The sequence below is a fragment of the Macaca fascicularis genome, chromosome 3, assembly GCF_037993035.2.
Source record: "Macaca fascicularis isolate 582-1 chromosome 3, T2T-MFA8v1.1".
NCBI classification, from domain to species: Eukaryota; Metazoa; Chordata; class Mammalia; order Primates; family Cercopithecidae; genus Macaca; species Macaca fascicularis.
In genome coordinates, this window is record NC_088377.1 from 106,536,989 (window position 1) to 106,564,176 (window position 27,188).

Consider the following 27,188-nt stretch of genomic DNA (forward strand, 5'->3'; position numbering starts at 1 on the left):
TCCATCATATAAGAGACTATCCTTGGCCAGGCGCAGTGGCTCATGCTTGTAATCCCAGCACTTTGGGAGGTCAAGGTGGGCAGATTACCTGAGGTCAGGAGTTCGAGACCAGCCTGGCCAACATGGTAAAACCCCGACTCTACCAAAAATACAAAAATTACCTGGCCATGGTGGCACAGGCCTGTAATCCAGCTATTCGGAAGGCTGAGGCAGAAGAATTGCATGAACCTGGGAGGCAGAGGTTGCAGTGAGCCGAGATCGCGCTACTACACTCCAGCCTGGGCAACAAAGTAAGACTCCATCTCAAAAAAAAAAAAAAAAAAAAAAAAGACTATCCTTTTAAACATCAGAAGAAACTATTTATATATATTACATATGTATATGTTATTCTTACCTGTTCAATGTTTACCTAGCAAAAATGAGTATAAATATGTAATTGCTTTCTAATTATAATTCCTATTTTTCACTAATTTATACAGACTTTTCTATTCAAGTAAAATTTAATTATACTTACATTTTGTTTCAAGCACATAGTTTTACTTTCATTAGCAAAAATATTTAAAATCCATGACTTGCCTGATCAAACTGGGTAACTTCTTGATTAGAAGGAATGTGTAGTCCCCAAAGTTTATACTTTTTGGCAACACTAGAAAACTGCAGCTCCAAAGGAATTTCAACTATATCAGATCGATTTAGAATTTCAGTATTTCCATAGTCAATGTACCGCACCAGACACTGGAAAAAATAAGAGACAAATACTAATACTGACCCCAGATTAAATATTTACAAAGAAACCACCAATTTGCTGCTCTCTGTTAATGACCTGTATATCAAAATAGCATTCTTATCTCAAAATGACAAAATACATTCAGAAATAGCTCTCTAATAATATCTTCAAAATAAAAAAAAAATCCACAGTCCATGAAATTCCAGTGATTTCTTTACTTGCTACTGGTTAAATTCCAACAGTACCATTTCTCATTAGGGTGTTTTTTGTTTTTAGACAATTGATACTTTAAATAAACATCAAACTATGAAGCTTACAGCCCTCTCCTGTTTCTCCTAATGTTAAAATCAAGCAACATTCAATTCAATTTCAAGTTGGAAAGAATAAAATCTGAAAAGAAAGGCAAAGTTATCAAACTTCCTTTGATACAATTAAACTCACTCCAGGTAGACCATGTAAACTAATCAGATTCACCACCCTTACCTCCAGCTCTACATCCGTTTAAAAAGCAAAAAAGAAAAATAGTTATTTCAAGGTCAAACATCACGTTGCCCTTTAATTTAAAAAATTAAAGCCAAGTGAAAAGCAAATGCAAAATATCATCTCCAGTTGTCAAATCACAGGAGAAGGGTCAATTAGAAAGTTCCATTCCACTAAAATAAACCATTACCTAAGACAGCAAAAAATGAGATTTTTTTTAAACCAAGTTATTCAGAATACTAATCAAATTGTTACATCTTAGCATCTTATTACACCAAAGAAAATATTTATAAAACATACATATTTTTAACTTTTTATCTTTTATCCTTAATCGCTTTCCCAGGTTCAGTAAAAACATACATATTATAATTTAAGTACAGAAAGCAGGTGTAGAAAAAACACTAAAGGAAATCCTACAGAGGTGCTTTCACACAGCCTGCAATATGCAACTGTCACCAAACAGCTATTCAGAATTCTATCTCCCTAAATCCTCTTAAAAATCCTCCAAGAATTCACAATGTAAAAAAAAAAAAAAAAAAAAAGCTTAACGCAAAGAAAACTCACCACATAACCCAGGCACAAGAAAGTGGCAAATCAATCATTATTATTAACAATATTCACATCAACTAAATAAAAGATATACCTAACTTCAGAAGGATCAATCAAAATGTTCTTCTCCTACTCATAAAGCTTAATAGAAAAAACATTTAAAATTTACTCATTAGCAAGAACCAAATGTAACTATTAAGATCTGAGGTAGGCTGGGCACAGTGGCTCACTCCTGTAATCCCAGAACTTTTGGAGGCTGAGGTGGACGGATCATCTGAGGTCAGAAGTCCAACCAGCCTCATCAACATGGGTGAAACCCTGTCTCTACTAAAAATACAAAAATAAGCCAGTGTGGTGGTGGGCGCCTGTAATCCCAGCTACTTGGGAGGCTGAGGCAGGAGAATAACTTGAACCTGGGAGGAGGAGGTTGCAGTGAGCCAAGATCGTACCACTGCACTCCAGCCTGGGCGACAGAGAAAGACTCCGTCTCAAAGAAAAAAGAACTGAGACAAAAAGAACTAGGCACCAAAAATAACCTACATATTATATAACCTATTCTTGAATAATCTGAGGTGATTATAAAACAACATGTTTTTTAGCAATTAATTTCTTCCGTGTTTTAATCACTGAACCAGATATCACTACTATGAATAAGCAATGATGGGGTAAATAAACATCAAATTTTGGAGCCACAATAAATATTTCTTAAAGAAAAAAAAAAATGAACAGTTAATTTCCTGCCTTTTCATCGCTGATGATTTTCAGTACTTTGCATCTGTACCAACACTTATCTTCAGAAAATAATCCACCATAAATCTACAAAGAGAAAAGAAAGCAAAATTACTTGGCATCTTAATGAAGTACAAAGCATGCCGAGTAGATCAGAATAAAGGTTAGCATTTAAGCTCTTCCTATATGTCAGTAAGTACTTTATACATAACTTATTTAATTCTCACAATCCTATGAGGCAGGTACTTTGTTTATGCCACCATGTACCCAAAGACATAAACTAGTAAACTGCAGAACCAAGATTCAAACTTCTGACTTCAGAGTTCATTATGCTATTCTGCATCTCCAAAATGAGGAGGGAGGGGTATAAAAAGCAAAAAAAAAAAAAAAAAAAAATTTAAGGCACAAGCATCAAACACTTAAAATCATACTATTATAATGTCTGAGGCAATAATTGGTACAATTTTTTTAACATAAACATGCCAAGTACATGGCACATAAGTCTAACTCTCAACTACAATGGAATCCACATTTGCTACCAACCAAGAAAGATTTCATACTTTTTACTTTATGTATAAGGAGATTAGTGCTATTAAGTAGATAAAACTAAATTAGATAATATCTTTAATACTGAACTTTATTTTATATTTCAGTTGAATGATGTTTAATAAAAGAATAAAGAGAAAATTTACATACTTTCAATCATTTTTTTTTTATTTTTTTTTTTTTGAGACAGGGTCTCATTCTGTCACCAGGCCTGGAGTGCAGTGGAGCAATCATGGCTCTCTGCTAACTTGACCTCCCCAAGCTCAGGTGATCCTCCCACCCCAGTCCCCAGGGTAGCTGAGAACATGGGCACGCACCACCATGCCTGGGCTTTTTTTTTTTTTTTTTTTTTTAAGAGGCAAGGTCTCACCACGTTGCCCAGGCTGGCTTTCATTTTATCGAACTTCAAAGTAGCCTTAGCACTACTAGCATTTGGGACTGGATGAGTTTGTGTTTAGAAGCAGAACGGGGCTGTCCTCTGCCCTGTGCATTGTAAAACGTTTATCAACATCCCTTCTGACCTCTACACACTAGATGCCAGTAGCACCATTTCCAGTTGTGACAAGCAAAAATGTCTCCAAACACTGCCAAATGTCTCCTGAAGGTGTCTATGATTTAGATGGATATCACCCACCAAATTGCATGTTAAAATCTGATTCCCAATGATGGAGGTGGGGCCTGGTAGGAGGTGTTTGGATAGTAGCGGTAGATCCCTAAAAATGGCTTGGTGCCATTCTCGTGGAAGTGAATGAGTTTTCACTCATAGTTCCTAAGAGAACTAGTTGTTGAAAAGAGCCTGGCACCTCTTCCTCCCTCTGCTTCCTCTCTCACCATGTAATCTACAGACACTGGCTCCTCTTCACCTTCTACCATTGGTGGAAGCACACTGAGTCCCTTGTTAGAATTGTATAAAAAGCAAAAAAACTTTTTTTTAGAAGATACAAGCATCAAACACTTAAAATCATACTATTTTAATGTCTGAAGACATAACTGGTATAATTTTTTAAAAACATAAACATGCGAAATACATGCCACTTAAGTCTAACTCTCAGCTATACTCTGTTGGAGCTATGCTTTTTGTACAGCCTACAGAACCATGAGCCAAATAAACCTCTTTTCTTTATAAATTACCCAGTGTCAGGTATTCCTTCACAGTAACAAAAATGAAGTAAGACATGATTGAATTGAGAAGGATACAAAAATCACTGCAGGCTGATAATTACTTTTTTTGAGATAAAGTTTTACTCTGTTGACCAGGCTGGAGTGCAGCAGCATGATCATAGCTCACTGTAGCCTCAAACTTCTGGGCTCACGCAATCCTTCCACCTCAACCTCCCAAATATCTGGGGCTACAGGCACACGCACTATACATAGCTTTTTTTTTTTTTTTTTTTGAGAAACAGGGTCTCACTATGTCGCCCAGACTGGTTTTGAACTCCTGGCCTCAACTAATTCTCCTGCCTTGGCCTCCCAAAGTGCTGGGATTACAGGCATGAGCCCCCATGCCTGGCCTTAACCACTTTAAATCATACAGTCTCAATTGGAGCAATATCCCTAAGTGGAAGAAAAGTGGTTCTTATGGAGAGTTGGAAATCTTAAATATTACAATGGCCTATAGCCCTCCAAAGTTCAACCCTACTGATAACATAGTTATTATATACTATAGATCTGTAGCAGTAAAATATCTGAAGGGGAGAAGGTCCATTAGGCCATTAGGCAGAAAACAAGTCTAAAAATGCTCCTTAGGAGGGAATAATGAGAAAAATGGCTGAAGAACACTGCTTTAAGTTACGGATTATAAAATTAATTTCAATGTATCACTCTGAACTAGGGCAAATCCACAGATTTATTTTATGAAACCTAAACACCAAACCTATTCACCAGAACAATACAGTACACATAAATTCAGACAAACAAATAACAGTTCAAATGCTACAAAGAATTAGTGTATTCAATTCATAATTTACTCTGGTTTCTTCAGCTAACATTCAACAACTGAAGGACAAGAGAGAGCAGTAATAGTATGGTACTCTCTCCCAACCCTCTTACTTTATTTTCTGGTAAGTAAATAGGGGTAGTAGCAAAAAATAGCTGACAATTAACAGTCCTAACCCATTTCAATCCCTGCAAAAGACTGAATCAACTTTAATTAAGGCTTTGTAATAACATCACAATACGATTAATAATTTGGTATAAGGTAAGTGACAGAAATGCAACGGTTTATTGCAAACCAGGTGAGGCAGGGCTAGGGACACTTATGTCCAAGAATAGAGCTGGTACTCAACAAAGTGAAGAATCCGAAGTTCGTGGCTTTGTTTGTGTAATACAACCACCAAAACATACAAATCTATCCCAGATAGATTTATCTGTCCTCATGACATAGCGAAAACTACATATTCATTCTCATTGTGCCTGGGCCCAATCTTCTCCTCCCACAACTCCACTATTCACAGCCTGTGACCCTCCTACATGGTGGCAGAGGAAGAGAACCACTTAGATCACTAAGGAAAACTGACAAAGTATAATCCATTTATGAACAATCAGAAGTAGCTGATTAATCACTTAAAATCAGATGCCTATTACTGATGCTTGTATAAATTTCTGATAATATAATTAATATTATATTCAATAGAAGAAAAGGAGTATGTCTTAATTTTTAATAATATTAAACATAGTCATTGGTCAGGTGCAGTGGCTGACACCTGTAAATACCCCCATAAAAAAATATTTTAAAAATTGAGGAATGGATTGGCTCCAGTGATGGGTCTCAGATGGGCTAATTTTTATAGACACAGCATCTGAAAGAAACCTGTCAAGGTATCACATAGAGACACTTATCTGCACGCTCATTCTCCATTAATATAGAAGGGAGAACTGGCATTAGATTCTTTTCAACGAATAAAAGTAAACTCAAGATTTATAAAGAAAAGAGGAGAGAGAGGTTCCAACATGGCCGAATAGGAAAAGCTCCAGTCTGAAGCTCCCAGCATGAGCAACGCAGAAGACGGGTGATTTCTGCATTTCCAACTGAGGTACCAGGTTCATCTCACTGGGGCTTTGTCAGACAGAGGGTGCAGCCCACGGAGCAGGGCGGGGCATCACCTCACCCGGGAAGTGTAAGAGGTTGGGGAATTCCCTTTCCTAGGAAAGGGAAGCCATGAGAGATGGTACCTGGAAATTCAGGACACTCCCACCCTAATACTGGGCTTTTCCAATGGCCTTAGCAAACGGAACACCATGAGATTATATCCCACGCCTGGCTCGGAGGGTCCCACACCCAGAGCCTCGCTCACTGCTAGCACAGCAATCTGAGATCAAACTGCAAGGCAACAGCAAGGCTGGGGTAGGGGCGCCCACCATTGCTGAGGCTTGAGTAGGTAAACAAAGCAGCCTGAGAGATCGAACTGCGTGGGGTCCACCACAGCTCAAGGAGGCCTGCCTGCCTCTGTAGACTCCACCTCTGAGGCCTGCCTGCCTCTGTAGGCTCCACCTCTGAGGGCAGGGCATAGCTGAACAAAAGGCAGCAGAAACTTCTGCAGACCTGAACGTCCCTTTCTGACAGCTTTGAAGAGAGTAGTGGTTCTCCCAGCACAGAGTTTGAGATCTGAGAACGGATAGACTGCTTCCTCAAGTGGGTCTCTGACCCCCGAGTAGCCTAACTGGGAGACACCTCCCAGTAGGGGCCGAATGACACCTCATACAGCTGGGTGCCCGAGACAAAGCTTCCAGAGGAAGGATCAGGCAGCAACATTTGCCTTTCTGCAATATTTGCTGTTCTGCAGCCTCCACTGGTGATACCCAGGCAAACACAGTCTGGAGTGGACCTCCAGCAAACTCCAACAGACCTGCTGCTGAGGGTCCTGACTGTTAGAAGGAAAACTAACAAACAGAAAGCACATCCACATCAAAACCCCATCTGTACATCACCATCATCAAAGACCAAAGGTAGATAAAACCACAAAGATGGGAAGAAACCAGAGCAGAAAAGCTGAAAATTCTAAAAGCAGAGCACCTCTTCTCCTCCAAAGGAACGTAGCTCCTCGCCAGCAATGGAACAAAGCTGGAGGGAGAATGACTTTGACGAGTTGAGAGAAGGCGGCTTCAGATGATCGGTAATAACAAACTTCTCCAAGCTAAAGGAGGATGTTCAAACCCATCACAAAGAAGCTAAAAACTTTGAAAAAAGACGAATGGCTAACTAGAATAAACAGTGTAGAGAAGTCCTTAAATGACCTGATAGAGCTGAAAACCATGACATGAGAAGTACGTGACGCATGCACAAGCTTCAGTAGCTGATTTGATCAAGTGGAAGAAAGGGTATCAGTGATTGATGATCAAATGAATGAAATGAAGCAAGAAGAGAAGTTTAGAGAAAAAAAAGAAATGAACAAAGTCTCCAAGAAATATAGGACTATGTGAAAAGACCAAATTTACATCTGATTGGTGTACCTGAAAGCGACAGGGAGAACAGAACCAAGTTGGAAAAGACTCTTCAGGATATCATCCAGGAGAACTTCCCCAACCTAGCGAGGCAGGCAATATTCAAATTCAGGAAATACAGAGAACGCCACAAAGATACACCTTGAGAGGACCAACTCCAAGACACATAATTGTCAGACTGACCAAAGTTGAAATAAAGGAAAAAATGTTAAGGGCAGCCAGAGAGAAAGATCGGGTTACCCACAAAGGGAAGCCCATCAGACTAACAGCAGATCTCACGGCAGAAACTCTACAAGCCAGAAGAGAGTGGGGGGCCAATATTCAACATTCTTAAAGAAAAGAATTTTCAACCCAGAATTTCATGTCCAGCCAAACTAAGATTCCTAAGTGAAGGAGAAATAAAATCCTTTACAGACAAACAAATGCTGAGAGATTTTGTCACCACCAGGTCAGCCTTACAACAGCTCCTGAAGCAAGCAATAAATATGGAAAGAACAACTGGTACCAGCCACTGCAAAAACATGCCAAATTGTAAAGACCACCAATGCTAGGAAGAAACTACATCAACTAACGAGCAAAATAACCAACTAACATCACAATGACAGGATCAAATTCACACATAACAATATTAACCTTAAATGTAAATGGGCTAAATGCTCCAATTAGAAGACATGGACTGGTAAATTGGATAAAGAGTCAAGACCCGGCCAGGCACGGTGGCTCGTGCCTGTAATCCCAGCACTTTGGGAGGCCAAGGCAGGCAGATCATGAGGTCAGGAGATCGAGACCATCCTGGCTAACACGGAGAAACCCCATCTCTACTAAAAATACAAAAAATTAGCCAGGAGTGGTGGCGGGCGCCTGTAGTCCCAGCTACTCAGGAGTCTGAGGTAGGAGAATGGCGTGAACCTGGGAGGTGGAGCTTGCAGTGAGCCGAGATCGCACCACTGTACTCTAGCCTGGGCAACAGAGCAAGACTCCGTCTCAAAAAAAAAAAAAAAAAGGTCAAGACCCATCAGTGTGCTACATTCAGAAGACCCATCTCATGTGCATAAGCTCAAAATAAAGGGATGGAGGAAGATCTACCAAGCAAATGGAAAACAAAAAAAGGCAGGGGTTGCAATCCTAGTCTCTGATAAAACAGATTTTAAACCAACAAAGATCAAAAGAGACAAAGAAGGCCATTACATAATGGTAAAGGGATCAATTCAACAAAAAGAGCTAACAATCCTAAATATATATGCATCCAATACAGGAGCACCCAGATTCATAAAGCAAGTCCTTAGAGACTTACAAAGAGACTTAGACTCCCATACAATAATAATGGGAGACTTTAACACCCCACTGTCAACATTAGACAGATCAACGAGACAGACAGTTAACAAGGATATCCAGAAATTGAACTCAGCTCTGCACCAAGAGGACCTAATAGACATCTACAGAACTCTCCACCCCAAATCAACAGAATATACATTCTTCTCAGCACCACATCACACTTATTCCAAAATTGACCACATAGTTGGAAGAAAAGCACTCCTCAGCAAATGTAAAAGAACAGAAATTATAACAAACTGTCTCTCAGACCACAGTGCAATCAAACTAGAACTCAGGATTAAGAAACTCACTCAAAACCACTCAACTACATGGAAACTGGACAACCTGCTCCTGAATGACTACTAGGTACATAACGAAATGAAGGCAGAAATATATTCTTAGAAATCAATGAGAACAAAGACACAATGTACCAGAATCTCTGGGACACATTTAAAGCAGTGGGTAGAGGGAAAATTATACCACTAAATGCCCACAAGAGAAAGCAGGAAAGATCTAAAATTGACACCCTAACATCACAATTAAAAAAACTAGAGAAGCAACAGTAAACACATTCAAAAGCTAGCAGAAGGCAAGAAATAACTAACATCAGAGCAGAACCAAAGGAGATAGAGACATAAAAAACCCCTCAAAAAATCAGTGAATCAGGGAGCTGGTTGTTTGTAGAGATCAACAAAATTGATAGACCACTAGCAAGTCTAATAAAGAAGAAAAGAGAGAAGAATCAAATAGATGCAATAAAAAAATGATAAAGGGGATATTACCACTGATCCCACAGAAATACTGACTACCATCAGAGAATACTGTAAACACCTCTACGCAAATAAACTAGAAAACCTAGAAGAAATGGATAATTTCCTGGACATATACACCCTCCCAAGACTAAACCAGAAAGAAGTTGAACCCCTGAATAGACCAAAAACAGACTCTGAAATTGAGGCAATAATTAATAGCCTACCAACAAAAAAAGTCCAGGACCAGACGGATTCACAGCCAAATTCTACCAGAGGTACAAACAGGAGCTGGTACCATTCCTTCTGAAACTATTCCAACCAATAGAAAAAGAGGGAATCTTCCTTAACTCATTTTATGAGACCAACATCATCCTGATACCAAAGCCTGGCAGAGACACACACACACAAAAAAAAGAGAATTTTAGACCAATATCCCCGATGAACATCAATGCAAAAATCCTCAATAAAATACTGGCAAACCGAATCCAGCAGCACATCAAAAAGCTTATCCACCACGATCACATCTGCTTCATCCCTGGGAAACAAGGCTGGTACAACATACGCAAATCAATAAACATAATCCAGCATATAAACAGAACAAAAGACAAAAAACACATGATTATCCAACAGATGCAGGAAAGGACTTCGACAAAATTCGAGAGCCCTTCATGCTAAAAACTCTCAATAAACTATGTATTGATGGGACATATCTCAAAATAATAAGAGCTATTTATGATAAACCCACAGCCAATATCATATTAAATGGTCAAAATCTAAAAGCATTCCCTTTGAGAACTGGCACAAGACAGGGATGCCCTCTCTCACCACTCCTATCCAACATAGTGTTGGAAGTTCTGGCCAGGGGAATCAGGCAAGAGAAAGAAATAAAGGGTATTCAATTAGGAAATGAGGAAGTCAAATTGTCCCTTGTTTGCAGATGACATGATTGTATATTTAGAAAACCCCATTGTCTCAGCCCAAAATCTCCTTCAGCTGATAAGCAACTTCAGCAGAGTCTCAGGATACAAAATCAATGTGCAAAAATCACAAGCATTCTCATACACCAATAACAGACAAACAGAGAGCCAAATCATGAGCGAACTACCATTCACAATTGCTTCAAAGAATATAAAATACCTAGGAATCCAACTTACAAGTGATTTGAAGGACCTCTTCAAGGAGAACTACAAACCACTGCTCAACAAAGTAAGAGGACACAAACAAACGGAAGAACATTCCATGCTCATGGATAGGAAGAATCAATATCGTGAAAATGGCCATACTGCCCAAGGTAATTTATAGATTCAATGCCATCCCCATCAAGCTACCAATAACTTTCTTCACAGAATTGGAAAAAACTACTTTAAAGTTCATATGGAACTAAAAGAGTCCACACTGCCAAGACAATCCTAAGCCAAAAGAGCAAAGCTGGAGGCATCACGCTACCCGACTTCAAACTATACTACAAGGCTACAGTAACCAAAACAGCATGCTACTGGTACCAAAACAGCATGCTACTGGTACCAAAACAGAGATACAGACCAATGGAACAGAACAGAGCCCTCAGAAATAATACCACACATCTACAACCATCGAATCTTTGACAAACCTGACAAAAACAAGAAATGGGAAAACGATTCCCTATTTAATAAATGGTGCTGGGAAAATTGGATAGCCATAAGTAGAAAGCTGAAACTGGATCCCTTCTTTACATCTTATACAAAAATTAATTCAAGATGGATTAGAGACTTAAAACATTAGACCTAAAACCATAAAAACCCTAGAAGAAAACCTAGGCAATACCATTCAGGACATAGGCATGGCCAAGGACTTCATGACTAAAACACCAAAAGCAATGGCAACAAAAGCCAAAATTGACAAATGGGATCTAATTAAACTAAAGAGCTTCTGCACAGCAAAAGAAACTACCACCAGAGTGAACAGGCAACCTACAGAATGGGAGAAAATTTTTACAATTTACCCATCTGACAAAAGGCTAATATCCAGAATCTATAAAGAACTTAAACAAATTTACAAGAAAAAAATCAAACAACCCCATCAAAAAGTGGGCAAAGGATATGAACAGACACTTCTCTAAAGAAGACATTTATGTAGCCAACAGGCACATTAAAAAATGCTCATCATCACTGGCCATCAGAGAAATGCAAATTAAAACCACAATGAGATATCATCTCACACCATTTAGAATGGCAATCATTAAAATGTCAGGAAACAACAGGTGCTGGAGAGGATGTGGAGAAATAGGAATGCTTTTACACTGTTGGTGGGAAACTAGTTCAACCATTGTGGAAGACAGTGTGGCAATTCCTCAAGGATCTAGAACTGGAAATACCATTTGACCCAGCCATCCCATCACTGGACATACACTCAAAGGATTATAAATCATGATGCTATAAAGACACATGCACTTGTATCTTTATTGCGGCACTATTCACAATAGCAAAGTCTTGGAACCAACCCAAATGCCCATCAATGATAGAGTGGATTAAGAAAATGTGGCAGATATACACCACAGAATACGATGCAGCCGTAAGAAAGGATGAGTTCATGTCCTTTGTAGGGACATGGATGAAGCCAGAAACCATCATTCTGAGCAAACTACCACAAGGACAGAAAACCAAACACTGTATGTTCTCATTCATAGATGGGAAATGAACAATGAGAACAGTTGGACACATGAAGGGGAACATCACACACCAGGGCCTGGTGGGATAGGGAGGGAGGAGGGATAGCATTAGGAGATAAACCTGATGTAAATGACAAGTTAACAGGTGCAGCACACCAACATGGCACATGTACACATATGTAACAAACCTGCATGTTGTGCACATGTACCCTAGAACTTAAAGTATAATTTTTTTAAAAAGAAATAAAAAAGGAAAGGGGAGGAGAAAAAAAAATTGAGGAATGTTTGCCAATTAAAAAAAAATAATAATAATAAGGCTCTACCCACAATTTGTTTCATTTTTCTAAGCAGGGCAACAGTTAAGGAGATAGGTTCTGTGGGCTTCTATACTTGATCTATCATTAATTTAGCTAGTGACTTTCATAAAGTTATCCTGGCTATGCCTCAATTTCAAAAAAAGGTGTAAAAAATAACACCTGCCTCATAAGGATGCTGTGAGCATTAAATGAGTTAGTACACACAAAACACTTAGAATATCTGACACTACCTCACAAAGGAAATAAATACTATTATAATTACTACTACTATTGTATTATATAAAGGACATTTAATCTCCAGTTTTGCCTACTAGCTGCCAATGAATATCTTTGTACAAACATCTTTGTCTACTTATAGAAATGTCCCAGGGTAAATTATTGGCAGAGAATCTGATGCACTCAATTTTACAGGTACCTATTACATTGAAAAAGATGGTTAATACTCATAGTCACTTGATTTAAAACAAACATGCCAATACAATTCAGCAAAGAAAAGATGGTCTTGTCAATAAACAGTGATGGTATAACTGGATATCCACATGGAAAAATACTGAAGTTTATCTCCACCTCATATCATAATCGAAAAATTTACTGCAGGTCACCCCAGCCCTAAAAAAGGTAAACACTTCCAGAGAAACACACACACACACACAAATATATCTATGATCTTGGGGTAAGTACAGTGGTCTTAAATGGGAAGCAGAATGCACATACCAAAAAGAAAAAATTAATAAATTAAATTTCAAATAATATCAAGAAAATGAGTAGGTAAGTCACAGACTAAAAGATACTAGCAATACATATAAAAGACAAAGGACTGGTGTCAAGAATACGTACAGGCTGGGCACAGTGATTCACACCATGAATCTCAGCACTTTGGAGGCTAAGGTGGGAGAACTGATTGAGCCAAGGAGTTCAAGACCAGCCTGATCAACATAGTAACCATCTCTACAAAAAATTTAAAAATTAGCTGGGCATGGTGGCACACACCTTTAGTCCCAGGTACTTGGAAGGCTGAGGTGGAAAGATCACTTGAGCCCAATAAGTTGAGACTGTAGTGAGCCATGATCGCACCACTGCACTCCAGCCTGGGCGACAAGAGACTTCATCTCAAAAAACATATATAAAAAACACATAGAGAGGTCCCTGCCCCACCAATTCGCTCCCCTCGGCACCGGCGGTGGCTGTGCTGTTGTGGTGGTAGCAGCATCCGGCTGCCACAGACCCCACCAACTACCAGCACCTGGTCTGCTCAGCGCTGCAGTGGGCCGGACCAACCACTGCACCACAGATCCTTTTGGAATAAACCACGGGATTGGGCCTCATCCAGATGTGGTGGAATATGCCAAGGAAAAACTGCAGAGCTTCATCAAAAATAGTGATAGCTTTGATAATCAGCTCCTAGACCTAGACTATCCAACTAAGAGGGAAGTTACAGGGCAAGGCTAGGTCACTCTGATCTAGCAGCTCATCAAAAGAATTATATGTGCAAGTTGGCAAGCCCCCACTGTAAGCGAAATCATCTGTCCATCTGAAGATGAAGATATTCCAACACGCACGTATAAAGAAAACCACTGCTGAGATTTGAGTTCTGTGAACCTGCATTTGTCGTCAGTAATTGCCTCCAGATAGCATCTGACAGTCATCGGTATGACGGAATTTACTGTGGAGCTGGAGTCCAGAAAGACCATGAAAATACTACTATAAGTTGGAGACATATTAGTCACGCCTATAGAGGATCCGTTAACACAGAACCGGGCAAAACACTTGGGAAAGGAAAAATATCCTTGTTTTGTCATTTGCTTCACTTGTGCAACCAAGTAAGAATGATAATGGCAAACCAGATTCTGTGGGACTCCCTCCCTGTGCTGTCAGGAATCTACAGGATTTGGCTTGTATTTACATTCGATGCACATTTAGAAATTGCATAAATGATGAGATGCAGGCCAAGGGGATTCCTCAAAGGGCTCTACCGAAAAAGAAAAAAAAAAGAGCGTTAAACAGAGAATTAATATGTACATATTTGTGGGTAATCAGCTTATTCCTCAGTCTCTAGACAGAGAGGAGGATGAAAAAAATGGAAGAAGGTAACAAAGAAGAGGAAGAAAAAGATCACAGTGAAGCAATGAAGCCAGAAGAGCCACCTCAAAATTTACTGAGAGAAAAAATATCACAACTCTGCCCCTCCCTGAATCTTTAGAAGCTTACTTGACATATTTTAGAGACAAATAATTTAGATCAAGGAGAAAGAATGCCTACCAGTAATTCCTTTAGTCTTGAAAACGTAGCGTTTGTTTTTGTTAGGAATAAAGAGAGAGAATTACTTCTTTCATCAGAGCGAATTATAGTGGGAAAAAGCAAAACTTGTTTCTGTCAGTAACAAAAATAAAAGAATCCCTTTTATAAAATATATTTTTCTTTAAATCTTGGAAGAATGCTGTTTTAGCTCAAAGTGATTTCCAAGTGGAATGCAACAGTAGTCAAGATTTGTGTACTATAAATCCTTTTCTGATTCCTTACAGATTTGTAGTGGTAAGGGTTAGATTTAATTTTATATAAGGTTTAAATAACTGTCAAGTTTATATAATGTGATCTGAATTGCAGTTGTTTGCATTTCCTCTATGAAAACTTTAATAACGAAATCAAATGCTTTGTAGACCTATTTACCTTACTTTTGTTGCAGTCACTGTTGCTGGGTTGCTGTACATATATTCCAGGGCAATATATGGGTGCAATAACAATACAAGATATTGAATAATTTAGCTTTAAAAATCCTACAAATTTTATGAAATTTTATAGCCCTGATACTTCTGCTTTTGAATCTCTTGCCAAAAGACATGGGTGAAATATCTGCTTCTCTCATTTTAAGAACACAGCAAGTGAATTATTAAAATAGAAAGTATATACTTAATACAACTCTTATTTGGTATGGACCCTTTACATTTTCAGTATTTTTTTTAAATGAGGTTATCTTAACTTCCTAGCATTTTAAAAGTATATTTAGGATTGTTTTTTCTGTAGTTCACTGTATAAAGCATTTGGTTTGAAAAAAAAAATTGTTATGTGTGACTCTTGATAAGACACAGAAAGACGGAAGGAGCATGAGTGATAGCCACCTTCCTGGCTGGCTCTAAGTAGCAGGGTAGATCTGATCAGCAGACGCACTTTAGCAAACGGAACTTCTAACTTATCTGAGTATTTATCTTTGACAAGGTAGGGCTAAGCTTGCTTAGATTTGCTTTGGATCTTTCCCGTATAAGAAATATTCACAGAAATTGTTTGTTTTGAAAATCCTGTTCCGAATCATATTGTAATATTTGGGATCCACACCATGTTCATTTCACTTCTTCTCATATTTTTCGTGTTTCTTTTGGTAAAATTATAATGGTTTTCATTTTGTACTTAATATTACACACGTAAACCATCCATCATTTGAGCTTTACTGTAGCTCATCAGTGATAAAAACAGTCAGTAACTGCCATTGTTTGTTTGTTTTCCTAGTAAGGCCTGAAAACAGTCATTCTTTGTTAAGAAGGTATACAATGTAACATATTTACTAGTGTTACATGGATTATACTTTTCTTAAAGGGAAAAAATTTGAGAGTATCAGGGACTACCACGAGCATTGTTACTACAGTAGTTGTTCAGATTTGGTTAAGGAAGCCCAATCAATGTATAGTGAAAGGATTATTATATTTCTGCTAAGATTAAGATATTGTTTCAAAAATCTCAGCTCCAATCATTCCACACATCTAAAAACAAGTGTTTGTACTCATCTAAGCATGAAACTGTCCCAAGTAAGTGAGGATATTTTAGTAATGTGAAAGACACTTTCATGGAAGGTATTTGTTTTATACCAGTGGGTGGGGTGGCAGAATTGGGAGTATTTCTACAGTTATTCTTAGATGATTACCAAAATGCCCCGTCTCATTTCTATCTAGGAAAGGAAAAAATCAGTTTTATACTACTGTTGTCATCTGTCAGAAATGTTCATTTTATTTTGAGTTAAATGTTGCTTTAGAAGTTTAATCTTGAATTCCTGGTGACCACGTTTGTATCTGGAAACCTTGGGGAGAGTTATCATCTGACCTATTCCCTATTTTTGGTTGGAGCTGCTGTTTAGATGTGTAAAGACACATATTCTTAAATGATGATTTTACTATTTAGGAGAGAGTTTTTGTTGAGGATATATTTGAAGATTGGCTTTTTCATATTGTCTTTCCTTCTTTGGCCTTGGCAAAGTGTACAGTAGATTTTCATGATCATTGCATACCTTTTGTCATTGAAATATATCTTTTATTTTTTAAATGCATTCATTTTACAGTTGTGACTTTATCATTGACTTTAAGAGGTAGAAATAAGAAATAAAAATTAAAGTGAAAAAAACATACAGAATGCCTACAAATCAATCAAGACAAATAACCTAATTTAAAAATGGGGAAAAGATGTGAATAGGTACTTCACAAGAGCCCTTGCAAAGGGCTAACAAAAATATTAAAACACAACTTCAGTACACTAGCAATGCAGGGGGCTGGTGAGGACATGGAGGAACTACAACTCTCATAAATGGCTGATAAGGATGTAAATTGGTTCAACACTTTTGTAAAGCTGTTTGGCAGTATCTACTTTGGCAGAAACATGCCTACCCTATGATTTAGCAACTCTACTCTAGATATATGTGCAAAAGAAATGAGTCAATACATCCAGCAGAAGATTTACATAAGGATTTCATAGCAGTTTCATTCAGAGTAGTTAAAAACTGCAAAAAAATCCAAATGCCCATCAAAGGAGAACAGATCAATAAAGTGTGTTATATGTATACAATGAATGCTAAATAGCTTTAAAAAGAACAGACTACCAATACACTAATACACACAATATAAATGAATCTCAGAAATTATGTTAAACAAAAGAAGCCAGATACATAAAATAAAGTACATACTGCATGATTTAAGAACAGACAGCTGAATCTATGGTGATACAGTAAGAATGATGGTTATATCTCTGATGGAGAAACTACTGACTAAGAATTGACTGAGAAGGGGCCTGAAGGAATTTTCTGAAATGATGGAATCATATGTTGATCTGGATGGTTGTTACATGGATACATACATATGTAAAAATTCACCAAGCTATATACTTAAGATCTTAAGAGATATATATACCTTACTGTACACAAGTTATACCTCAGTAAAAAAAGAAAAAAGATAGCCAAATTGTTCTGCATGAAGATGCATCTTACAAATTTTTTGTGAATCAAAGTCAAAGGCAAGGAATCTATTTTGTTCACCACTGCACACTTAATGCTCAATACAGTGCCAGGTACATGGCAGATGGTACATACGTTTTCTTCACTTTTGTTTTTTGGCTAGAAGAGTGTGGCTTTTATTCTATTTTTTCCTATTTTTAACTGTAGGAAACTATACATAACATAAAATTGACTATTTTGACCATGGTTAAGTCTACTGTTTAGTGGCATTACGTACATTCATACTGTTTTGCAACCTTCGCCACCATTCATCATCCATCTCCATAGCTCTTTTCATCTTGTAAAACTGAAACTCTACACCCATTAATCAACAACTCCCCATCCCCAATCTTCCCCCAGTCCCTGGTAACCATCATTCATTTTTTCTGTCTCTACGATTTTGACTACTCAAAGTCTTCATGTGAGTAGAACCATAACAGTATTTGTCCTTTTGTGACTGGCGTATTTTATTTAGCTAATGTCCTGAAGATGCATCCATGTTGTAGCTTACATCAATTTCCTTTCAAGACTGAGTAATATTCAGTTCATAAGTATTTTTGAATTAATAAATTTACCATAACAGTAGTTTATACAAATTCTAAAAACCAGCCTCTTCATTTCAAATATACCAAAAATTCCAAAAACTAAATATCTAACACATAGGAAAGCTGACAGGAGGAATGAAATAATTATATTCAAGAATATGGCTCACCTTCTTTGGGTCAAGATTTCCCAAAACTGAACTGGCCTGGGGACAAACTTCAGACAGTGAGCAACCAATCTTCATGATATCCTTATTTCTATTGATACTCTAGAAAGATCAGATATAAGATACAGTAAAATACTATATTATAGTGTTACACACTTGAGGGTTCTAAGCATGATAAAAGATTTTAGGCCATTAGAAATTAAATCAAGTTCTTATGTCTGTATTTTTTCATAATTTAAATGAGTTATTTATAAGAAATGAGACTAGGCCATATAAAAAGTTTACTTCCCAATGAGTTCAAATTAGGTAGAATTCAAACAAGATACCAAATATAATTAAATCATATGGAAAAGATTCCTTAAAGATCTATTTGATTGCAGAGCTCAAACTGGGAAATAAAAGATGATCCTGGAATATTTGATGGTGTCAGAAAGTAAAACAACGCTAAAAATAAAAAATAAATAAATAAATAATTTTTAAAAAACTGGTTGTGATGGCTCACACCTGTAATCCCAGCACTTTGGAGGGCCGAGGTGGGAGGACCATTTTTGAGCCGGGGAGTTTGAGACCAGCTTGGCAACATGGTGAAACCCTGTTTCTACAAAAAAAAAAATACAAAAAATTAACCAGGCATGGTAGTGTGCGCCTATAGTCCCAACCACACAGGAAGATGAGGTGGGAGGATTGCTTGAGCCCAGAAGTTCGAGACTACAGTGAGCCATTATCACACCACTGTACTCCAGCCTTGGTGACAGAGACCCTGTCTCAAAAAAAAAAAAAAAAAAAAAAAAAAAAGTGCTCAAAAAAAGAATAGGACATCTTTAAGGACAAGTACCAATTTGTGTTCTTTGGTGAACTTTGTCCCAATGGCCAAGGCTGAATAATTTAAACAACAAAATAAATAATGATAGCATAGGATTACAACCCATGGAATAAATATCCATGAGTTTATATTATTATAAATAATTGAATAAATAAATGGCAGAGAAAAGACAGCTCTTCCTTATAGAAGAATTCCAATTACTAGATGTGGAAGGAATGAGGGGAATAGAAAATCATCATTAGGCAAGCACTACAGCAATAAACAGTAAAATTCGTGGGTGAAAAGTTGAAGAGAAACTGGATTAGACAGCCTCAATAAGTCTCCTAAAACATTTATTAATTACAAAAGAAAAAAGAGTAACTTTACAGTGAAAAAACCTGGAAATTGCCACCCTACCCAAGTGAATCAAGGTTATCATCAATAAGAAGGTATATCACATCACGAAACCCCAATAATGATGTACTGAGAGGACTACAATATCACTTCTGTGGAACTCTTGCTAATCTATTTATAAGAAATCATCAAACAAACTCAAATTAAAGGATACTCTACAAAATAACTAATATTCATCAAAAGTGTCAAAAGTCTTGAAATACAAGGAAAAATTGAAGAACATTCAGAGGTTAAAGGAAACCAAGGATATACAACTAAATACAATTCGGGATTCCACATTGGATCCTGGAACACAAAAATACAAAAAACTGCTAAAATTTAAATAAGGGCTATAGTTTAGTTAACAGCATTGTACTAATGTTAATTTCCTGCTTTTGATCATTGTACTGTGGTTATATAACACATTAGCATTAAGGGAAGCTGGGTGTAGCCTCTGTACTAATTTTGCAACATTCCTGTAAGTCAAAGTTTCTTCAAAATAAAATGTTAAATATATATATGTGTTCTAAAGAAATACACCAACGAAATATTCAATAATGCTAGAAAGAACATGACTATCCGTGATGACTGAAAAAAAAAACTCTGAAAGAGCAGTTCAAAGAACATCATGATGAATATCAAAGTCTCAGCATAGAAGAGGAACTGAATTTAAACCGACCCTGAGAAACAACAGAGGCAACCTTTGTGAACAAACCCCTAGAATCAAAATATTCCATATATTTTTTTTCACTATGCAGACTAAAACAAACAGGAGTTCTTTTTTTGTTTGTTTGGCACAATCTCAGCTCACTGCAGTCTCAATCTCCTGGGCCCAAGCAATCCTACCACCCTCAGCCTCCCACACAGCTGGGAACACAGGCATGCACCATGCCTGGCTAATTTTTTTTCTTTTTTTTTTTTTTTGGAGCGACAAGGTCTCACTATGTTGCCAAGGTTGGTCTCAAACTCCTGGGCTCCGGCGATCCTCTCACATAGGTCTCCCAGAGTGTTGAGATTATAGGCCTGAGCCACCATGCCTGACCAGAAGCTCTTTCTTTCAAAGAAACAGGTGGAGTCAAATACTTCAGATTCCTTCAGCTGCCACCCATCCAATCTGAAGTGTTTGCTTATAAGTGGTTTATAAGGCAGAAGCCCACAGGGCAAAAAATGGAGAACATATGTGAGCAGATTTTCATCCTAATCTGCCTACCCATATTTCCAAATCTCTAGTCTTCTCTATGTCTACATCCCACCCTAACCCCAACCAAATTTGCCAATTTGCTTCCTGAAATAACCACTGCATTCATTTACACACCGTCAGTAGTTTTAATGTTTAATCTTTTCATGTGCATGTTTCCTGTTTTAAATGTTCTTCTGCAAGCGCCTCAACTTCATGGTTTAACTCAGAGGTTGGCAAATTACAGCCACCTGTTTTAGTAAATAAAGTTCACTGCATCACAGCTACACACACTCATTCACATTTTGTCTATGGCTGCTATGCACTATGTTGGCAGAGTTGAATAGCTGCAAAAGAAACTGTATGGGCTAAAAATGGTAAACTACTCATCATCTGATACTTTACAGAAAAAAAATTTGCTGACTCTTGAATTTGCTCCAAATTCAATCAACATCTTCACAAATAAAGTAAACTGAAATCAAAGTCTAGAGCTGCACTACTGAATACAACAGCCAATACCCACTTAAAATGTGGCTAGTCTAAGTAGATATGCTCTAAGTCTAATACACACACTGGATTTCAAAGACAATATTAAAAAGGAAATATAAACTATCCTGTTTACATTTCCATGCTAATTATATTTTGAAACAATATTTTGGATATATTGAGTTAAATAAAATGTATTTATTAAAATATCACCTGCTATTTTTAGTTTCTTCAATGTGGCTGCCAAAAATGTTTTAAAATTACTTTCGTGGCTCATATATTTCTACTAGACAGCACTAGTCTAGAAAATCTTTTTACACTGATAAATGATGTTTCTATAAAATAAGCTTAAATATAATTTATCATCCAACCTGGGACACTGTTGAGAGTGATGCAGCTGTCACTAATACAGAGACAATGGGCATGGAACCAGCAACGTGTGAGCAACCTTTAGACAATATGCATAAGCAGAAACAAATTTGCCAAATACATGTGCATAAGCAGACACACGAATTTGCCCCAAGTTTTCTATAACATCACCCTTCCGCAATGTTTTATTACATGCAGCCATGCCCCACATAGTGACATTGTAGTCAAGAATGAACCACATACACTGCAGTAGTCCCATAAGATTATAATGAAGCTGAAAAATTCCTATTGCCTAGTGTAGTCCTAGCCATCGTAACATCATAGAACAACACATTACTCACATATTTGTGGTGATGCTGGTGTAAACCTACTGTGCCCCAGTCTTACAAAAGCACAGCACATACAATTATGTACAGTACATAATACTTGGTAATGAAAATAAACAACTATGTCATTGGTGTGTGTGTATATTTTTTTTTACTATTTTTAGTGTACTCCTCCTACCCATTTAAAAAAGTTACTTGTACAGCCACCTCAAGTCCTTCTGAAGATATTCCAAAAGGGCATTATTATCACAGAAGATGACAGCTCCATGCACGTTACTGACTCTGAAGACCTTCTAGAAGGACAAGAAGTGGAGGTGAAAGACAGTGATATTGATGATCTTGTGTCTTCGTTTTTAGCCAAAAAGATTTTAAAGTAAAAAAATTAAAAGTTTCTTAAAAAGAGAAAAAAAGCTTTAGAATAAGGACATAAAGAATATTTTTGCACAGCTCTACAATGTTTGTTTTAAGCTATGTTATCACAAATGAGTCAACTGTTTATTAAAAGTTACAGTAAGCTAAGGTTTATTGAAGAAAAATATTTTTATAAATTTAGTGTAGCCTAAGTGTATGGTATTTATAAAGTATACAGTAGTATACGGTAATGTCCCAGGACCTCACATTCCTCACTACTCACTCAATGACTCACCCAAAGCAATTTCTAATCCTGCAAGCTCAGTTCACGGTAAGTGCCCTATACAGGTGTACCATTTTTCAATCTTTTATAAAATATTGTTACTGTATCTTTATATTTAGATACATAAAGACTTACCATTGTATTACAACTGTCTGCAGCATTCAGTACAGTAACATGGGGTACAGGTACACCACACGGCCTAGGTATGTAGTAGGCTATATCATCAAGGTTTCTCTAAGTACATTCTACGATGTTCATACAGCAAAAAAGTTGCCTAATGATGCGTTTCTCTGTATGTATCCCAGTCATTAAGTGATGCATGACTGTATATTTAAGAACTCTGGGTTAATCATATTCTTCTAGAACTTTCTTCTCATATATTCTCCTATTTCCCACATTACGAGTTCACCTCACCCCCCACCAAAAGGAGTTCCCATGCTGTAGGGAGTACAGAGAAATGTAATTTCTTTCCCTTCCATACCATGTATAGTTTACAAAACCAAAAATTAGCGGATCATTCTGTGCATTACAGGAATTCACCTTCTTAAATTGTGGAACACAGCCCTTTGTGCTTGCTTTGTATTTAAAACTGAGTAACCTTACCTAACCAACAGCCTCCCAACAGAAAATCAGAAATGTTTCATTCATGCTTCCAATTTTATAAGGAGGAAAAATACTATATCTCAAATTTAAGCCATTAGAAGAAAAGACCAAGATTTTAAAAACTTATCCTCCTTCAAGAAACAATCTTATAAAAGACCCCTAGATGGGGCTATAACTTCACAAATACAACAGGCTCTCAGACTCCAGCAAAAGCAGCCTACAATTGAGTGGAATTCTAAAATCACAATCTTGCCAATTTTCTTTTTTTAAACTTGGTGTATTATGTGCATAATATTCATGTGTCAAGTAACGTCACAGCTGTCGACATCTGTCTTCTAATAATGCCTGGTGATAAATAATTCAATAAATATTAGGCAATGAGAATAATAAATATATTTATTCCTGGATTTTATTTTGTTTTTGTTGAGGAGGAACTGGATTGGGGGAGATAAGGGGGGATATCAACCAGTTTGTTATTTACCTGGGCCCAAAATGTTACTGCATCTTCTATGTGACTTCCAACCACATCTTCCACTAAAATCAAATCACAATACAAAGAAAATTAGAAATTAATCAGTACCATCTAGCTGTTAACACCCCAAAATAATTTTTAGTGTCAGTACCTTTATCGTAATGTGTATCTTCATCCATTTGGACAATTCCTGAAAAACTAGAACAATTCAATACCTTAAATTAGATTATAATAATCCATCCATTAAAAATGAATGAAGACTAAACTACGTCATGTTCAATTCTTACAAATGTTTTATCCTAAATGCAGCATCAAAATTCAAACTCTATATTAAAAGTGAACTCAATATTTCCTTCAATAACTCTTTTGAGTATTTTGTAGTATATACAATTTTATCATATTTAATCTCTATCCTTAAAATTATCTCTTTAGCCAAACTTTTACAAATTTATACTGAACAACTCATATACATTTTGATCACTTACATAAATCAACACTTTGAAACAATGTACATATTCTTTTTTAGAAAATATCCTCCCATAAAAAGGACTTCCACAACATAAACAAAGAATAATAGAACAAATGCTTTAAACTGTTAGTCTATTTTATGTAGAAGGCATGGTGGTTACTATTTTTGAAGATTCCATAGGATGAAAGACTGCAAAATACATAGAATTTTGCCTATTACTTCAAAAACAATTTTCATTACATATTACACTTTATCACATGCAAAAATATTCCAAAATAAATGTACACTACTAATTTTATCTGTAACATAATAAAACATTGCACTTTCCATTTACAAATGTTGAAGAAAAATTAAAATACAGATTTTTGATTTTTTTTTTTTTTTTTTTTACCCCAAACGAAGTCTTGCTCTGTCGCTCAGGCTGGAGAGCAGTGGCACAATCTCGGCTCACTGCAACCTCCACTTCCCGGGTTCAAGCAATTCTCCTGCCTCACCCTCCCAAGTAGCTGAGAACACCGGCGCATGCCACCACGCCCGGCTAATTTTTGTATTTTTAGTAGAGACAGGGTTTCACCATGTTGGCCAGGCTGGTCTCGGACTCCTGACCTTGTGATTTGCCCACCTCGGCCTCCCAAAGTGCTGGGATTACAGGCCTAAGCCACCGCAATTTTTTAAGAGCTTTAAGAGTTGTCTAGGAACACCACTACACTGAAGTTTCAAATGCTCTCTCATTATGAAAAGGGAAACATTAACTCCTCATCACAGAAAGATAAAATTTTTAAAATGGATTACTTTTGTTACAACTTAATTTTTTAAAAAAATGTTTCGTAAGTGGCATGAAAATGTCTCCAAAACAAGGGTTCTTTTCTACTGGTCAAAAAGTAGTTTTTAAATTCAACTGACCGAAAAGCTGTAAAAATTTTTAGGGAGACTATATATTCCCATGGAAGGCATTAAGGCTTAAATTCAGTAAAAGTTAAAATTACTTTGGAAATCTCTCCACACACTCCAAGAAGCTACTTCTACAATAGTTTTTAAATCTTACTTTAAAATGACTCGCCCTGATTATGAAGGAACTGATGCCATACACTTTCTGCAAACAGAGATCACCAAATGGTACACCCAAATCTCCACTTCGTGATGAAAATTTGGAAGAGATGGGTACACGTAGCTCTCTGACACTTATTTTACAAGGGATTTTGAAACAAATGGCAAAGAATTTTCCAGAAGGGGAAGAGAGTGTGCAGGCTGCGTGACCTCGTCTTCATGGAACTTATTCAGGCCCAAGGTTTTTTCAAGCCAGTTTCGCCTGCCTGCACGCACTCAAAAACTGGGGCATCTGACACTCCTCTGGGGTGGCGGGCGGCTCGAAGGTGACAGAAAACCCTGAAATGGGCCTCGTCCCCAGGACAGGAGACCTAAAACGCAAGCAGCGACGAAAACAGTCCTTGAAGCGGCCACCACTGCACGTACCACAAAAACTACTACTGACCTCACACTTTCCGTTGCAGAAGCTCTAGAAAAGTGACCCTGGCCCCACATACTGGGCTCTCGGCCCTCCGCCCGCCGTAGCACACGTGCAGAAGCTTACCGCGCGAGCTTTGGCCGCAAAGGCCCCACACTGCGCCTGCGTGCACAGCGCTGCGCCATCATCCGGTGCTAGCGGGAGTCACGTGGCAGCCACGGCCTACCGCCTAGTTAGAAGCGTGCGGGGAGCGGCCTGACGCTGGCGGCTGCCGACCCCACGCACTGAGGCTGCGCCCTGGTGATTTATAGGCTGGGGTGGGGTCCATGGCCAGTTCCTTTCACAAGGCTTCAAGCAGTGACGTTAGAGGTGACGTAGGATTTCGTGGCCTTTCCTAATCTGTTCACGTGGATTTAAATTTTAGAAACACCCAAATTAGAAGAACCCCAACATTCTATTTACACGATGGAAAAGAGAAAATAACTTTGGTAACTGAAAATGTGTTTTTCAGATTAGTAGCTTTACAAGCGTTGGTCAGTTCATCCCTAGATTCCACAGCTCTCTCTAGCGTTACAACTTTTTCCACAATCTTAAGAGGAAAAAATTAGCTGTCTGCTTCTTTGCAGATATTATGCTTTGTGGCAAGCCTTACACAATTGAAAATTATATCTGGTTAATTTTTAACAGCTTGAAGTGTAAAGTACAATAAACTGCAGATATCAAAAAAGTGCATAATTTGTTAAGGGTGAACATATGTATACACTGTTGAAATCACCCCCACAATTAAGATAAACTTTTCTATCACCTCAAAGTTTCCTCATGCTTGATTATAATACCTGACTCCTCCCAGCTCCCGTTCTGCTTTCTGTCACCATACATTAGTTTGCGTTTTCTAGAATTTTACGCTACTAGAATCATACAGTATGAACATTTAATCTAGCTTCTTTCCAATAGCATAATTATTTTGATTGATAAATTTTGTCCTATGTATCAAGAGTTTGTTGGGTTTTATTGCTGTTACTATTCCGTTGCATGAAGATAACACAATTTATTTACCTTTTAACAGGTATTTGGACTGCTTCCAGTTTTGAATTGTTTCAAATAAAGCTGCTATTGTGTACAAGTCTTTGTATGGACATGTTTTCTTATGGGTTAGTGCCTAGGAGTGGAATGGCCAAGTCATAGAATTGTGTATGTGCTTTAAAAACTGCCGCATTGTTTTACAGTGTTGTACTATTTTATATTCCCACCAGCGGGGTTTCAGAGTTCTAGTTGCTCTGTATCCTCACCATCATTTGATATGGTTTGTGTTTTTAAGTTTAAACATTTATGTATAAATGTTTAAAGTGATATCTTCTTGTGGTTTTAATTTGCTTTTATTTCTCTACTAACTAAAGATGTTGAGAAACTTTTCTTATGTTTCTTTTCCATCCAGATCTTCCTAAATGAGGTGTCTGTTCAAGTTTTTTCCTGTTTCCTAACTGAATTTATTATTGAGTTTTGACAGTTCTTTATATACTATGGATACAACTCC

At 37.4% G+C, this 27,188-nt stretch overlaps 1 protein-coding gene and 1 pseudogene across 1 annotated transcript in view; one reads left to right on the forward strand and one right to left on the reverse strand.

The window, feature by feature from the left end:
• The window catches only part of STK31 (serine/threonine kinase 31), a 130,794-nt gene extending 104,932 nt beyond the window's left edge, over nt 1-25,862 (reverse strand). The window contains exons 1-6 of the mRNA XM_005549980.5: nt 25,682-25,862; nt 23,872-23,918; nt 23,730-23,782; nt 18,462-18,560; nt 2,498-2,572; nt 577-735 (exon numbers count right to left, since the gene is read on the reverse strand). Coding sequence (XP_005550037.3) covers nt 577-735; nt 2,498-2,572; nt 18,462-18,560; nt 23,730-23,782; nt 23,872-23,918; nt 25,682-25,731 — 483 coding nt within the window. The 5' untranslated portion in view covers nt 25,732-25,862. The remainder of the gene's footprint in view (nt 1-576; nt 736-2,497; nt 2,573-18,461; nt 18,561-23,729; nt 23,783-23,871; nt 23,919-25,681) is intronic.
• Nucleotides 14,191-14,733, forward strand: LOC102134445 (protein-L-isoaspartate O-methyltransferase domain-containing protein 1 pseudogene; annotated as a pseudogene).
• Nucleotides 25,863-27,188: the final 1,326 nt, after the last annotated feature.